This window comes from Xenopus laevis, chromosome 1L (genome assembly GCF_017654675.1).
Source record: "Xenopus laevis strain J_2021 chromosome 1L, Xenopus_laevis_v10.1, whole genome shotgun sequence".
Lineage (NCBI taxonomy): Eukaryota > Metazoa > Chordata > Amphibia > Anura > Pipidae > Xenopus > Xenopus laevis.
In genome coordinates, this window is record NC_054371.1 from 78,615,334 (window position 1) to 78,632,540 (window position 17,207).

General features: G+C 38.0%; 1 protein-coding gene across 4 annotated transcripts in view; it reads left to right on the forward strand.

Annotated features, from left to right (window-relative positions):
- Positions 1 to 1,290: 1,290 nt before the first annotated feature.
- ppp3ca.L (protein phosphatase 3, catalytic subunit, alpha isozyme L homeolog) overlaps positions 1,291 to 17,207 on the forward strand; it is a 130,731-nt gene continuing 114,814 nt past the window's right edge. Inside the window, exon 1 of one of the 4 annotated variants that reach the window (XM_041581189.1) lies at positions 1,291 to 1,967. In XM_041581189.1, the coding sequence (XP_041437123.1) occupies positions 1,910 to 1,967 (58 nt within the window). In that variant the 5' untranslated portion in view covers positions 1,291 to 1,909. 4 annotated transcript variants of the gene reach the window in all.

A 17,207-nucleotide genomic window follows, 5' to 3' on the forward strand; every position in this document is an offset into this window, starting at 1 on the left:
AAGCATTTTTCAAGTAAGTGTTCAAATATAATTTTCTAACGTGAACTAGATATTTTTAGTCTGGGCTTCACCTGTGTCTCATAATAAGCAACAGAAATCCTACAGTTTGTGTTTTGTCCATACATGCAAATGAAATATAATTTGTACCCGGCATTACAGTTTTGGGGCAACTGCAACACACGGATAGCTGAAGTCATCCTGCAGAATGGGTAATATGCTGGGAAAGTATACTGTAAAGTGTTGGTTAGCATAAAATTATTATTATTATCATGTAAATAGGATGTTTAAAAATACTGTAGCAGTATGCTAGGAGGCTGCAATAGATTGAATGTTTATAAAACAGTCTTTCAGTATAGCAATCATGATGCATCACTTTGTATAAAAAGCAAATTATACCGACCAATGATAGGTTGGTCAGTTGTGTTTGGCTATTCTTATGAATTAAATACACCCATATCTGGTGAGTTCTTTTTTAATACCAATGTTTACAAACATTACACACATAAACACACACAGCCAGACAAGTTTTGTAAAAATAATTGAGATCTTTAGTGTCTGTATTATATTACAAAAGGAGGTATTTTATAGGGAGTTGCAAGCTTATGCATATGTGAGATGATGCTATATTACAATGACACACTACTGCATTACCAAACTTGGATCAGATTGATAAATAAATAAAGCATACAGGCTGCTATGACCAAAAAAACATTTAAAGGCCGCTCCATTCATTTTATAAATGAATCTTTTAAGACATCTTAAGCATTTTTGTTGGTTGGTTGATTGCATACACTGATGTTCTGTTAATTGCATTTTTCATAAGCATCTGCATCACCCTTTAATGAAAAGTGAATGGAAACGGCACCACATCCCCCCCTTTAAGCCTCATAAATACACCTGCTGTAAGGCTGATTAATAGGCATTTTACTGGGTTGCATAGTAACCAAAGCAGTGTTCTGCATTCAACTAATTACCAACCAAGCTTTACGTGCAATTCAGTGGCATCGAATCTAAAACATCCAGATTGGATTTAATTAAAAAACCTACACGGTTTACTATTATTTTTTGCACAACAACAGAGCTCATCTGAATAATCACGTAGGGAGCTAATTCTAAGATGCCAGCACTCATATATCTACAGCAGGCAGCCAGTGTATGATCACAATGGTGACCAATAAGGAATGGATTGTAAAGGACCAATGAAAACTCCTTACTGATCCACCAATCCATGCCCGCCTTACATCTCGCTTTCAGATGGCCAAGCATCCTGCTCCAGTTGTCTGTAAATGCTGCAGAGGAATCATTAGTGGGGCTTCTCCCTGCCAAGCTATTCTCCCAGCACTGTGGTTTTCCTCCTCCCACTCCTCCTCCACTTCCTAGTCTGCAGCCAAAGTGACAGGAGAGAGAGCCATAGTAACACCAGCGAGCTTTAGGGGGGAAGGAAAATACCTGAAAGGGTTCCTTTTGTTGATTGATGGGTCGTCAGAGCCAATAGCGGCCAGCGGCAGGGAGCAAGGGGCGGGGTTAGAGTTGTAACCCAAGCTGGGCCGAGGATAGGTTGAGATCTGATGGTGTAGCGCTAGTGCCTTTGCATGTCTGTGTGTGTGTGAGAGAGTGTGTGAGTGCGTGTAAGGCAGAGGCAGTCAGGGAATACAGTGTAGCAGTATCTCTGTCTGGAGATAGGCTGTTGCATTTCAGTGCTAACTGCAGCAAACTAACAGGGATATTTTGGGGGAAAGCTTTGTTGATACACATTAATTTTGGTGTTTACGCTGATGACTCATATCCGAGAAAAGGAAGGAGAAAAGCACCGCTTATCCCGGACGAGGATTTAAAAGGAAAAAAAAAAAAAGCCGCGTTATTGACAGCTGCTTCTTTCTGGCAAGGACTAGAGAAATCCGTGTGGGAAATGTCTGAGCTCAAGGGGAATGAAGCGAAGTTATCAACGTCGGACAGGGCGGTAAAAGGTAAGAAACAGCGGAATAAAATGGACGTAGGCTCTGGCTGTGTGTGTGTAATGTTTGTGTATATGTGTGTTTAAGTGTGTGTGTGTGTGTGTGTGTGTGTGTGCATTGGCTGCTGCTGCTCAATGTGCCTGGGTATTCTGGGTATTATTGGTGTATCAGAAGGCTGCCATATGGGCACGGGTGGTGGGCTCTGTCTGCGCCTGGCACTGCCGTATGACAACTGGGGCTCTCCCTGGGTTTTACATTGCAGTATTTTTAGGGAGGGGGAGACGAGAGGAGGGTCAGAGACTGCACAAACCTTGCTCAATCTCCACTTCCTCCTTCTTAATATACATCCCGGAATATGTCAAGCAATGAGGAAACCCCCATGTCTCCTCCTGCCCCAGAGGATATTGCACAGCTATATTATTGGATTCAGCCACACACCCGCATACAAATATTCCATGTTAGGGGCTTACCACCTCTAAATTAATAATCTGGAATTGCCTTATAGTTGGGTGTTTGACCGGCAGTCCTTTGGTTAATCATTACTCAAGCACCCACTGGCAACAGGGAGTTGTAGTTCAGCAGCAGTTTAAAGGCAGCTGGTTGGATATCTCCGGTGCCTGTGGTCATGTTAATCACACCTGTGCTTTATAGACATACACTTGTATCCACTGAGGTACTAATTTGAGATAAATTTAACCCAATGTATTTATTATAATATACATATCTGTGTGTTTATGTGTGTGTGTGTATATGTATATGTGTATATATATATATATATATATATATATATATATATATATATATATATATATATATATATATATATATATATATATATATTTACACACACACACACACACACACACTGCCTTATTGCCAGTCTCCCAAAGAGAGAAACTCTTGACACAAAACAGCCCTTGCAGTCAGTAGGGAAATTAATCATTACCCTGGCACAGGGTGGGGTGGTGTTAGTTGTAAGGGGAGGATCTTCTCCGCTCAGTCCCTAATCTAGGGTTGATAGCACAAGATGGAGCAGGAGGAATATTGCAAATAATTGTGAGGGCTTTAAATAACTTTTGTAAATGGTGGTCGAAGATGTTCAAATGCCACGATACAATTCTCGGCTCATAAGGTAACTTCACATTTCCTGCTCTATCTGTCAGGGAAGCCCTAACGGTTCGCATATCCCCTCTTGAGTTGTTGATGAATTACAACACCCACAAAGCCTTAAGGTGTTGTGTGGTGTTTTAATAAAAGCTAAAGGGCCACAGATTGGACATCTCTGGCACAGACGTTATAAAATTGGAAATCACTCAGCCCTCCACCTTTTCATTTTCACCCTTACCATCATTGTGTATAGGACTGTATGTAGCAGCAGTGCTGCAGGAATGACATCTCCGATCAATGCATGTAGGTGGCAGGCAGTATACTGAAATATGCTGATTACCCTCTCCCCACACAGTGGCCTTATGTATTATTTTATGCCACATGATTTATTTCTTGCTGATGTCTCATGAAGCCACTTGTATGTCTCCATACCATGGCCACAATTCCAATAGAAGCAACAGTATACAAGAAAAATGGTGCTATAGGTTGGCCCAGATATTGACTGCAGGTACTTGTCGATTTTGTAGGTGCTGAGACAAAAGAAGATACATATTGCCATAAATATGTAATTCTATGTACTGCTCTTGTTTACCAAATGCAGTACGTTTTCCATGATTTGGTAGCGTTTCACTGCATTGGAATTCTTACAGTTCTGACATTCCTTCAGTTTTTATTTCGCCCACCAAGAATGTCTGCCAAATAGGTTATGTGCTGTAAGGTATTACAGGTATGGGAGCCATTATCCAGAATGCTCGGGACCTGGTATTTTTCGTATAACATATCTTTCCGCAATTTGGATCTTCATACATTGTCTACTAGAAAATCATGTAAACATTAAATAAACCTTATAGGATCAGCTTGCTTCCAATAAGGATTAATTATATCTTAGTTGGGATCAAGTACAAGGTACGGTTTTACAGAGAAAAAGAAAATTTTTAAAAAAATTGTATAAAATGGAGTTTATAGGAGAGTGGCTTTCTGGATAACGGGTTTCCGGATAACAGATCCCATACCTGTACCTTACTCCAAGCAAAAGAAATAAGACTGGCTTTGAACTGTTTAATGTGGTTTTGAACTACATTTCCCAGAATCCCTTCGCCTGCTGGATGGCTGCAGTTGGTAGTTTCATGATTTTTTTTTGTGACAAATATAATTTTCAATATTTCATGGACTCTGCTGCCATATATTTAATTTCATGTAAGAATAGAAACAACATACATGTATGTTTAAAAGCCAGCACACTTTCTTTTTTTTTGTGTGAAAAATGATGCATTCCAGCATGCATTAAGGAGGGTTGCAAGTAGGAGCAGTGCCACATTCCTCACTCTAGTACTGAACTTAACCCTTTATGTCTTTACTTATAAGTGTCTTAAAAATCATAGAATTGTAGCGATCGTGCATTTAAAATAGCTGAATGCAAATATGTCCATTATTAACCCCTGTGGTAAATATGAGGATATTAGAAGTCACCAAGGAGCTCTGTGACTGTACAGATATGAGGCCACAGGACGAGTGCTGTTATTCACGTCATGGATCTGAAGTTACTTTTCATATCTTCATATTTTAAAGTAGGTGGTTTATTGTTTATAATATACTGGTGTCATTGAGTAATGCAACCCCCCTATAAGCAAAGTAAACTAATGCCATCACTAAGCACCATTTGTTAGTACAGGTATGGGACCTGTTATCCAGAATGCTTGTGACCTGGGGTTTTCTGGATAACCGATCTTTCTGCAATTTCATACCTTAAGTCTACTAAAAACATAGATTTCCTGGTGGTCCCCTTGAATATTTGAGAGCAGAGCATTTATGCATATAGAAGTTGCCCATTGGCTGTGTTTGGTATAGGTGGCCACTTGGCATATATTGGACATAAGTGTTTCAATGTAGTGGGGCAATGATCTAATATGGTCATTGTTAGATTAAACGCAAAACATGGCATAGAAATATGTCAATCTCCCAACCCTTAGGCAAGTTGGGGGCCATGATAATCTCTTGGGAACATGGACGTAGCCTGTGCTTTTAGGGGCAAATACTATGATATTAATCCAAGAATTGTTGAATTCATGAATTGCTGTTAAATTGTTGTTCATTTGCTTTAGATGTATCTACATATGCCTGTGTATAGATTATAGGAATATTTTCACATTTATTTTGATAAAATTTTACCTGTAGCCATGGGGGATATTTCCATGACAGCACAAGTATTCATTATCCATTCCATACACATAAAACATAATAATTCTCTTCTTGGACTGCAACACCGTACTTTGTAACAATCTTTGTACTACTGAATTATAGATGTTTTACTTCAATATTTTAGGAATAGGAACAACCAACTAGAGTCTAGTAATCTGTTACAAAATAACAATTCTGGTTAAAGAATCCAGTAAGTTAAAGGGTGCAGTTTATAATATGAATAACAAATTGTTTCTTTGGCAGGATCCATTTATAGAGCGTCAGTGTTTGCAATATAGCTGTAGGTCAGGGTTAGGCAATGGGTGCCACTTTAACTGTTGCAAAACCACATTTCCTATCCCGCTATTTGCTTAGCTAGCAAAGGAAAGATGGTTTAGTCATAATTTTAATCATAGTGGGAGAAGAGTGTTTAAGAAAATAAAGATACTCCTTTCCATTAGGAGTATTTCATGAGACTATACTACAGGTTGGAGTTCAATAACGCTGGTACATTTTTGAAAGACATTTCCCTGTGGAAAAACCGTTTGCATAATGATATCATTTACAAAACAGTTTTTGAAAAAAATATTTCACCTCAGTCAGTCGGTTAAAAACAAGGCATGCCGGTGCTGGTTGCTTGAAAAAAAGAAAGCAGACAGCAGATCTGATGAGTCAGATAATGTCACCAGAGGAGTGCTTGCCTGTTTATCAAGTTAGGCAACTGCCTTTTTCACACTGTGCAAGTAGAAACCTTGTATTCTGATACGCACTGGTAACAAAGCTGTTGAACCTTAGAGATTCTTCTTACTTCACGTCCCTGATTTTCTTCTATACATACAAAGACATTTTCCCTGACTTAAGCTGGCCATACCTCATACCTTGAGGTGAGCAATATCCGATTACAAGCAGGCCCTTGGGGCAAGGGTGCATCAGTGAGCTGATGTGCCAGGATTTTTAAACCTTTTTAAACTTTCTGCTAGATGTTGGGGAGGCCCATAGGAGGGCCCTACAATATGGGCCAGTACGCTGCCAATTTGGTGTTTTGGCAGTTATTTTTATCAGCCTGGGTATGGCCACCTTTAGGCTACAGTCATACATATCCAATTCCCTGGCTGCTTCTAGTTGCAGGCTGAGAAATTGCCAAACCACTCACTTCAGCCTGCTTGGGTGTCTGCACTAAAAGGAGCTGTGTCAGCCTGTGTAGAGACAGACTTAGGTAATTTTGGCACAAAAACACATGAGTATGCATTTTAGTAACTACAGTAAATTCTACTCCTTGTTTCTACCCCCCAGGCCGACGCAGTGCCTCTTAGTACAGACACAGGAGGCCAGTAGATCAGTAATTGAGTAGAAAAATCAACCCTGTTGGGCACTAACCTTATTCACTTTACATATAATTCAGCGAGTTCCATGCGTGTTTTGTTCGGAGGTGTGCTTTCTGCCCTCGCTTGTTAAATGGAACTAACACCAAAAAATGAAAGTGTTTTAAAAGGCATGACCGTATAATGCACTGTTGCCCTGCACCAGTAAAACTGGTTTGTTTGCTTCAGAAACTCTAAAATACTTCATACAACAAAACTGCTGTGAAATCTGAAAATGGCTACCCACAGCTTGGGTGATAAATGCTCAGCCATGTCTTCTAGTATGCACTCTGACTGAAGATTCTTGGCTGTTCCATTTTATGTATTTTGTATGCTTTTTAATGGAATATAATCTAACTAGAAAGGAATAGTAAGTAAAAGGTCATTTTTCTTGTCTACTTATATTCATTATAGGAAAGTGGTGGCAAGCCTGAAGGTTCATTAACTGAAACCAAAAATGATTCTACTAAAAAATAAGTCACCTGATCCTGTAAGAAAAAATGTATCATTCTAGTGTTTTTAGCTGCAGCAGGGTTCTTTTGTAAACTAGACCAAAGGCTAATAAATTGAATTATGACCAATAGTTGCTAGCGTTAAGGCACCAAGAGATTATCGGCTGAGAGAATGTGTTAAACCTTGCTGGCTATAGGGCAATTGCCACCATTACACACGTTGTCTTTGTACATGTTTAGATGTGTAGGGGTGCAATAAAATAAACATTAAACACTGCTTTCCAGGGTGGTATGAATGATTTTTGACAGCTATACAGACATTTGCTGTCGTTGTGAGAGTCCCCTGACAGCAGCATTGCAGTAGATGTGTGATTTCACTAGTAATGTTCCTCAGCAGGGAAGCAACAGTCACTTATTCTCTTATGTTCAACAGAAGGTCTCCTTATGACACTAAAAAACAATTAATATACTCCAGACATGATATGGTGAGGTTGTGGGTTCAGCAAAACCCTGAGAAAATACTAAATGGCTTTAGTTGCAGCATGGAATCTAAAATGTCTATCTTATGCTTCTTTTTTGTAGCCAGATGCATTTATGTGCAAATGAAATTGAGATTATGGAATAGGACCTCACTAGTTTCAATTCAGCCACAACTTTATTTTTAGCACTCAAAAGCCTCTTTAAAAAGAACACGTTTTAAGCTGCAATTATGCCTTCTACATTGCAGTATACATACTAACTCTAGCAGCTGCTGTTGCAGTATTTTTGGAGGAACTAACATAAGAATAGCTGTTGCTACACAGGTTAGGTTACTTAATGAACATGGTTGCAGATTTGTAACAGCATTAAATGGATCCTACACGTAAGAGTTGGTCGCCTGGCGACTAATCGCCTCATCTTCTGATCGGCAATCTCCCCGAACTGCCTCAGCGTGTTTTCCCATAGGCTATAATGAAAAGTTGCCTGCGCTAAGCACATGATGCATTTTCCGAAGCCGTCCGAAGTTTCCTCCGTGAGGCAACTTCGGAGCGACTATCGCCGCGTGTGCTTTATCGCAGGCGACTATTCATTCTAGCCTATGGGGAAAACACGCTGAGGCAGTTCCGGGAGATTGCCGCTCAGAAGACAAGACGATTAGTCGCCAGGCGACCAAATCTCCCCAAAACACCCAGTGTGCCCTTACCCTAACAGTGTAAGGCTAGTGCCACACTATGCGGATCTTAGCCTGCACAGAAATCCGCTCCTCTGCTGCTGCTCCACCTGCCTCTGCTCAGATGCAGGCAGATGTGACCGATTTGGCTACAAAATGCAAGATTATTCATTTTGCGCTAAAATCCACCACGTCTGCCTGCAGCCAAGTGGAGACAATGGTCCCGCAGGCCAAGATACGCATAGTGTGGCACATCAGCTGGCTTGCAATATTGTTTCAGGAGTCCGAGAATGTCACAGAGAATTTAAACAGACAGACACCCAAATGATTTTGTGATTAAGTGCTCCCAATAAGAACTGAAAGGAATAGTAACACCAATGAATTATAACTTTTTTTTTTTTCTTTAAATATAATGTACTATTACCATGCACGGGTAAAATAAAAAGATTTTATATACAGTATTTACTGTTTACTATATTTTTTTGCTATATTATATATATTCTAATACATGAGCCATGAATATCCTTGTGTACAGTGCTCAAGCTGGCCACAGACACAAAGATACTATCGTACCAAACTGGATTGTCCCGACATTTTTCAAGTCATGGCGATCGGGTGTTCAGTCGATTGGGCAGGTTAAAATATTTTTATCGGCTAAAGATAAGATCTCTACATGTATTGCCAATTCTGACAATTCAATGGGAGACTGTCACTACTATTTGTTGGACATAACTTTCATACAATTGCTGTCTGTCGATGAATGGCCAGAACATTGTGTGATTTGTTCTCTTTACTACTTTATATTAAAGGAACAGTAACATCACAATATGAAAGTGTTTTAAAGTAATAATTATATAATGCAGTGTTGCATTGCACTGTTAAAACTGTGTGTTTGCTTCAGAAACACTACTATTGTTTATATAAATAAGTTGCTGCGTAGCAATGGGGGCAGCCATTCAGAGGAGAAAGGGCTCAGGTTACACAGCAGATAAGCTCTGAACATGATTGTGTTATCGGTTAGCCACTATTTAACCTGTGCCATATAGCCTTTTTTCAATTTCTGCGATTGCTACACAGCAGCTTGTTTATATGAACTATAGTCGTGTTTCTGAAGCAAACAGATCTGTTTTACCAGTGCAGGGCAGCAGTACATGATATTTTCATTACTTTAAAACGCTTTAATTTTTTGGTGTTACTGTTCCTTTAATCTAAATGGTTGTTGCAGGTCGGAAGATTTGAACGGACGTTCGTCAGTCTGATATACTCTAATAATCTGCACAACTATGGCCAGTTTTAATGATGTCATTTCTGTCAAGTGACTCACTGAGACTTGTGTATCATAAAAAAAAAAACCCTGTTGAAAAATATGAGGATATTAGAAGTCACCTCAGAGTTCCATGACCTGTATAAAAGCACAAGGCCTTTATATGCTGCCAAGAAAGTGTATTTGTAACGTTACTAGTCCTTTAAAATGTCTGTAAGTGACTGAAATAAATAATGCTGTATAATATGTTGGACACCCATTCCCTCGAGAGATAAGACTCTGTAATCAGGGCACGTACTTGTGTTACAAAGAGGATGCTTCAGGCTGTTTAGTGTAGGTTGTGCGAGGAAAGTCAACAAAGTTGTTTTTCCATTATTGCAAATAGTTTATTTTCTTTTTTGTGGGCAGCTTCTGTGTTTGCTATTTTCTCACCTGCGTCTGCCATTTCTAGAAATGCCAAGCAAATCTTTAATAAAAAAAAAAAAAAATCTGGAAAGACGCCCAAACACGGCCTGATTTCTGTGTGAGCAAGGCCCATGTTTGGTCACATGCGAATGGGCAAGTTGCTCTAGTGCATTTGTTTCACATGCTCCAATCAAACAGTGGAACGCATGAAGTGTTGCCATCTTTGTTCATTTTTGATTGCTTCAAGCAAAGATGAAATTCACGGGAGATTTTCTCAGGTATGTTTGGGAGTTTCTTTTAGATAATGCTTGCATTATGTGATTGAAACGGATATTTGGGACGTGTTTCATAGTTGATGTAGAAAGTGCCACTAGTCTGGACTTCCACTTCCTCATTAGTCCTTAACGTTGGCTAATACCTAGCCACTTTGATTTGCATTAACTTCAATCCCACAGATTGCAACAGCTTGCCTTCCAGTAGGAAACCCTATACTTGCATATATTATTTTGAGTTTTTTTCTTCTTGGGATTGTACTATGTTTTTCTAAGCTAAAAATAGAAAATAATATAAAAAAAATCTTTGCTTCATTCTTTAGGCCTTAGGCCTAGGTAATGGCACATGGTGAGATTTGTAGTATTTTTGTTGTCCAAGTGATTTAAAATAATAAAGATCACATTTGATGTGAATGAGCAATTTGTTTTTTTTTTTCTGGTTAGTTACATGGCTTGAAAACACACAGAGGACGGGTAAAAATTGTAGATTGTAGTAATTGTTTTTGCCCTTGTATGGGGCCCACCAATGAGGCTGTTAGTTGTTGGAAACATTAGGCTATCCATTTAAGCAGTCAGTCTGGTGAGATAAATGTGCCGATTCGTTAACACTCATGACCGTCACGAAAATCTTGATATAATGGGAAAAAGATTGCTGGCAGTCCTTCTGGTTTGCCCAATATGCCCCATAGTTGAATTACTGATGTCTGTTAGTTTTAACATGATCGTTTACAAATGAATTGCATTGTTATAGAATATTTATTTGTGTTAATCACAGTGACCACACAGTGTGGGGAAACCCTTTCTGAATCTCAACCCATATGTCCTGATACTCTGCCTCTAAATGCTCGAATACATTATGAAACCCTGTTGGCTTATGCAATTAATTCTAAACGGTTAGCTCAATAACTAGTCTTCATTGTCTTAACCTACTAAGGGCTCTCCCTGCTCTAAGGGTATAGTCATGATAATCATTTTGAAAACTTGTCCCAACAGTGCAGATTTGATATGTAAGTCATCACCTTATTACTTAGGGGCCTTTCACATAACTTGCATGTAGGTAGAATAACTTGCTTTTGTTTAATCGTTCCATTGGGAAGGCTCTTTAAAGAATAGCTGTTTCTGAGAATCATTGTCATATTATTCGTTATTTTTTTTTTTTTTTTTTTGGAACCTATTTCTAGAATTGTTGACTTTGCTTCACGTAAGGAATTTGCCATGTCTTATTTTTCTGTTTTTCCCATTGGCTGATACTGGACATGTAATGTTATTTAGAATATCCACTTTCTTCTATATTATATAATGTTTATGCCATTAACTAATTCAATTCTAAACCATGTCTGTTTTTGTAATCCATTGCATTGCAAGCTCCATGCAATTACATTGGCACAAAACCAAAACTACTCCAGTAGCTTTACAAAACCCTGTACATATTTGGCAAACAGATAAGACAACTATGGTATTATACTTTGTATTTGTGTGTATGTTATGTCACTATGGGGGGGTTTGTGTCACTGTCTTGTGGTTGAGAAGCTTAAAGTAACAGTAACACCTAAAAATGAAAGTGTTTCAAAGTAATGAAAATATAATGTACCGTTGCGCTGCACTGGTACAACCGGTATAATTGCTTCAGAAACTGTACTATAGTTCACATAAACAAGCTGATGTGTAGCCTTGGTTGGGTTCAACCATTCAAAGCTGAAACAGAAGAAAAGGCACAGGATGCACAGCAGATAACAGATACAGCTCTGTAGTATTCAATGGGATTCTGCAGATCTGCAGACTACTGTTTTCGATGCTTGAATGGCTGCCCCATGGCTACACAGCAGCTTGTTCATATAAACTATGGTTGTATTTCTATAGCAAACATTCCACTTTTTCTAGTTTGGGGCAACAGTACACTATATATTGTCATTCCTTTAAAACATTTTCATTTTTGGTGTTCCTGTTCCTTTAAAGGTAGGCAGTCCATAGAGGTTAATACTTAGTAGGATAAGGTATTTTAATATAGCTAACAAAAGCCATCAATGACTGATAAAAGGTAGAAAGTCTTGCAACTAGCGATCCTGCACATTGACCTACAGACCTGAGGGATTGTCATAAAAAGTGAATCTGAAACTTTTTTTTTTGGAGGGGGGGGGAGTGCATTAATTTCACATACTGTGAAAATAGTGCCAAAAAATTGTATTACATATTGCTCTTTCCATCATGTCCTTAGTTCAGGTTTCTAAAAATGTGCCTTGGAAAATCACTGTAGATTGCATTGTTGTTACTTCTTCTGTAAACACTGCTCTGTAGCAGAGAACCATCCCCAAACAAAGGATGTCCTACCTTATGCTTCCAGAACTTGTTAAACTACAAATCACTGGGTAGGCTTAGTTAGATACATTTAGTCAAGCTTGAACCTCACAGGTATGAATATTGTTATATCTGCTGTTGACGCTCCACATGTATTCTAATGACCTTTTGTCTTTGGAATGCTTTCTTAATGCAGTTTGCTTTTTTGTCTGCCTGTCTATGGATTTTAAGTTCTGTAATAGAAGTCTTGAATTATTTGTACTTTTTATTTTTGATTGCAACACAAGTAAATTTGTATAGCTAAGTGCAAAACAGTATTTTTCTGTCATTGTATTTTTATTATACTATAATCATATTCCTCAGATTTCCTACTTTGTTGCAATACATTTTGGAGATTTTCAAGCAAACACCTCTTTTTTTGGGAATTGTTTTAAATTGCCCAACCTGTCTGCAATTTTGGATTAGCTTCTAAATACTTGATATGTTTTGCTTGATTTTCGTTTGTGTAACCAGAGAAGTGCTGTTAGGTTCACAATTTACTAAGGAAAGGAAAAAACAAAAGGGCATACTTATAAAAGTACAAAGCTCAAACTAATACAAAAATTGTACTTTATTGGATGCCATCCACAAAGATAATTGTACCAATACTTACTCATTGCACACCTGCACCTAGAGCTAATGTGCTGATTTGTCTTTAATAATTGTACAAAATCACACTAAAGGTCCAAAGTACAGGGAGATGCATTAGGATGTAAATTAAATGAGCTAAATTTGATAGTTTGTTTATTAGGGCCAAGAACATACCAGATGTTGTTTTATTTATTTTTTTTTTGTTGCCTTGTAGTTACCAGCAATCAAAAACTACAAAAACTTTTACATTTTCATATCTGGGGTTGAGGTGAATACTGTGTCCTGTTCATCTCAAAGGGGCACATTTACACTTCAGAAGGCTCCACCATACGTTGCACAACTATGTCAGACATTATTTTTGTGACTAATAAGCATATTCATCGAAAAGTTTATGTTTTAGTGTTTTTTGCAGGCATTTCATGGACTTGGCATGTAAGTGCACATAGAGGGGTTTTGGAAATTCTGATGTCTGCATTTTAAAACAACAAATGTGCCTATTTTTCAATTACATAACATGACCCAAAATATCTGAGCCCCCCAGGCATTTAACATTAGGGTGTTTCAGCCCCAAGCGCAAAATTGCAGGTTACATGTGACAGGTCACCTGCAATTTGCTCTTCATTGGGGGTCATGCATCAAACCATGGGTCAGCCATGCTGGCCCCTCAGTGGGCCCCAAGTTTGTCTTGATCCTTGATCTTAGAGTTGCCAGTTTAAGTCACAGCCTATCTGGCTGTGACTTTATTTCTCTAGCAACTTTACAGCATTTTCTAAATTAGAATGAAGGATGCATTTGAGGAAGTTTACCTTAAACTGCTATTAAGACTGCATCTTCAGTTGTAGGCTGGAAAAAAGCACAAGAAGAACTATAATAATTCAGAAATTATCCAAATTACATAATGAAAGGTAGTTTGAAAGTTGGTTCCAAACACTTTTTTTTCAGTTCAATTGTTTTCAGATTCTTCCCCAAAAATAAAGGGGCCAGGAGCAGTAACCCATAGCAACCCATCAAATATTAGAATGTACTGGTCAACTGTTTAAAAGCAACCGTCCTATTAGTTTCTAGGGGTTACTGCTCCTGGGCAAAGAGTTTTTTTCAATTACTTTACTTTTTTTCTCCAAAATCCAAGTTTTAATGCTCCTGTCTGGTGTTTGAATCTGTCAGCTCAGCAATTCAGGCACAGACTCTAAACTGTTACAATTTTGTAACATTTAGTTGATGCATTTTTCAGCAGTATCTCTGGAGTATTAGCAAGTATTGTATTAAAGGTCCCCATAGACGCAAAGATTTTTCATTGAACGATCGATTTCAGTGCAATCCAACCAATCCTTCAAATTATCGTGAGATTAGTGGGAGTCAAACGATTGCGCATCATACGATTTTTTTTTATCGGTCCCAGTGCAATCTATCTATGTTTGCAGGGCGAAGCAGGCAGCTACTCTCCGTTTTCCTGGAAATATCGATTGCAATGGTCTTTTTAGTTGATGGACAAATCGGTCTCGCGATAACGAAAAGATCTTTTAAAAATCTTTGCATCTATGGCCAGCTTAATTCTAACAGCCTATTGTAATGAAACCGTTACACCCAGTTTAGCTTTAGAAGGTGAAAAACGAAACTTTATACTTCAATATTAGAAAAGCAGTCACACATAGAAAATAGAAAGTAATTGGAAAAGTCTTTATTTCTGGTGAACTATCTGAAAACAACTAAATGTTTGAAGGTTGAACAGCCCCTTTTAGTGTGTCCATCTGTAGTGTATTGACAGTAATCTAATATAGAGATTATAATTTAAATAAGTGTTTTTCATTTGCCAAGTTTAATTTCTACTTGTGCAAAAATAGACATAAAATAATACTTTGTTGAATACATTTGTAATACTTTGTTGCTTTTTCTAAACAAGGTATTATTTTATCCATGGGAATTCATTGTCAGCTTCTAGGAAGTGTTGTGGTTAGCAAAACGTAACTCTCGGTCGTGTCAAAATCTAGCAATTTCCTGTACCTTTCTTTGATCTCATTGTTATTGTGTAGAGTGAGTGCCAACACCATTTTACCCAACAAAAATGTTCTGTTCCTTTACAGTTTAATTAAAGATAATATTTACAATGGTTTATTGTATAAGCTTCGTTAAAAGGGATGTTTGCAAGGTGTACCTTTTCTGCCATTAATAGAACAGGTTCTTACTCACTATACAAGCAATTGATAAGAACCAATGAAACATTTGTTTGCTTTTTTCTTAATGTAAATTGAATTCTTACTTGCGCCCTAAAATATTACCTTTCAAATTCTTATGGTTTAAAAAAAAAAAAAAAAACCTGATGTTTCAGATCTATGCACATGCAACAAGAGCACATCGAAAGCAATTGCTGTTTGATTTTAAGTTAAACATTATCCCCAGGATATCCTTTAAAGAATCTAACAGTAGAAGAATTGGCAGGTATGCTGACTGTTTCCAGGAATGTTACGTGGATCCCTTCCTGCTGTTGCTGCTGGAGAATGTTATCTGGCATGTTGCCTTTCTTAACACAGGTTCATTTTCAAAACACTAGGTGTATATGAGACCAGAGCAGTAACCTAATCTAACCAATCAGTGATTAGCAGTGTTCAGCCAGCTGCAGTTAAGCTGTGGGTTACTGGTTGGGTACAATTTACAAAGTGTTGGCAATATGACATTTTTTAAAGGAAAACTATACCCCCAAAATGAACACTTAATCAACAGATAGTTCATATCATATTAAGTGGCATATTAAAGAATCTTACCAAACTGGAATATATATTTAAGTAGATATTGCCCAGGGGGCGGCCCTTATTTTTTAAAATGGCAATTTTCAATTAATGATTACCCAATGGCACACACTAATAGAAAAGTATATTATGAAAATGATTTATTTACATGAAGCAGGATTTTACATATGAGCTGTTTTATGCAGTAGCTATTTATAGAGACCTACATTGTTTGGGGGGTATAGTTTTCCTTTAATGTACAAGCAACTTGCTATTTAGGGCTCTTACACATGGGTGTTTTTGCTAGGGGAACACTGAATCCAGGATTCAGTCTGGTATTCTGCCTTTTTCAGCGGGATTCGGATTCAGTCCTTGTGCTTGGCCGAACCAAATCCTTAATCATGTGACTTTTTGTCACAAAACAAGGAAGTTAAGTTTTTATTTTTTTAGCCAAGTGTGCAGCTCTTTTTTTTTTTTTTCTCTGTTGCCTCATTTGTATATGCAAATTAGGGTTCGTATTTGGCTGAATCTTTCAGAAAGGGTTCGGCCAAATCCAAAATAGTGGATTTGGTATATCCCTAGTTTTTGCCCTTTGTTCCCATGTGTAACAGCCTTTAGGCCACAAAACTGTTGTAAAGATTTGAATATGGTGGCATCCAGTACACATTTGATTTTTTTTGTAACAAGTGGGTAGTATATATATATTGTTCTGTTCATTATCTATTGCAAGTCCTGCCCTGCCAGAAGATCTGCAGGTATACACTGTACAACAGGCAACATAGCCCTGAAGGGAAGATTAACTTTATTATTTTGACTAAATAGTTGATATATTATAGTTCCTTGTCCTATGCAGAATATGACACTGAAGGGGGGAAAGACAGTGGAGAGAATGGCATATAGTGAGAGGGGACAGATAGAATAGCAGAAAGAGGGGAATAGGAGAAAATGTATACACAAAAGAAAAGGGAAGTGAGAATAAGGCAGCTGGGGAAACTGGTGAAAGAAAGAACGTCATGTGAGTAAAAGTTTGTAAAATTTAATAATGTATTGCTATAGAATAATTACATACTAAAGATACTTGGTTGTGGTTGTTTTGGGGTATCTATATCACAGGACTGTCTAGTCAGGGTAAAATGCTTCAACATTTAAGGTTTATGCCATAGCCATAAGAACTCCATGAATATAGCCTTAGACAAAAATGTCTGCTATTCTTTAAAATGAAACTGATTTGCAACCCTGTTGTGTGCCATAGACACCTGCTGGAAGTGTTCTTCCTCTACAGCTGTCAAAAACCATGCCACCTTAAGCCGAAGCTTCTGTATAACTCATCTTTCTCATGCTGTGCCTGCCTCAGTCCATACCATGCATATGCAGAGAGAGAATACTGTTGCGCAGCTTCTGATTTATAGATGGGG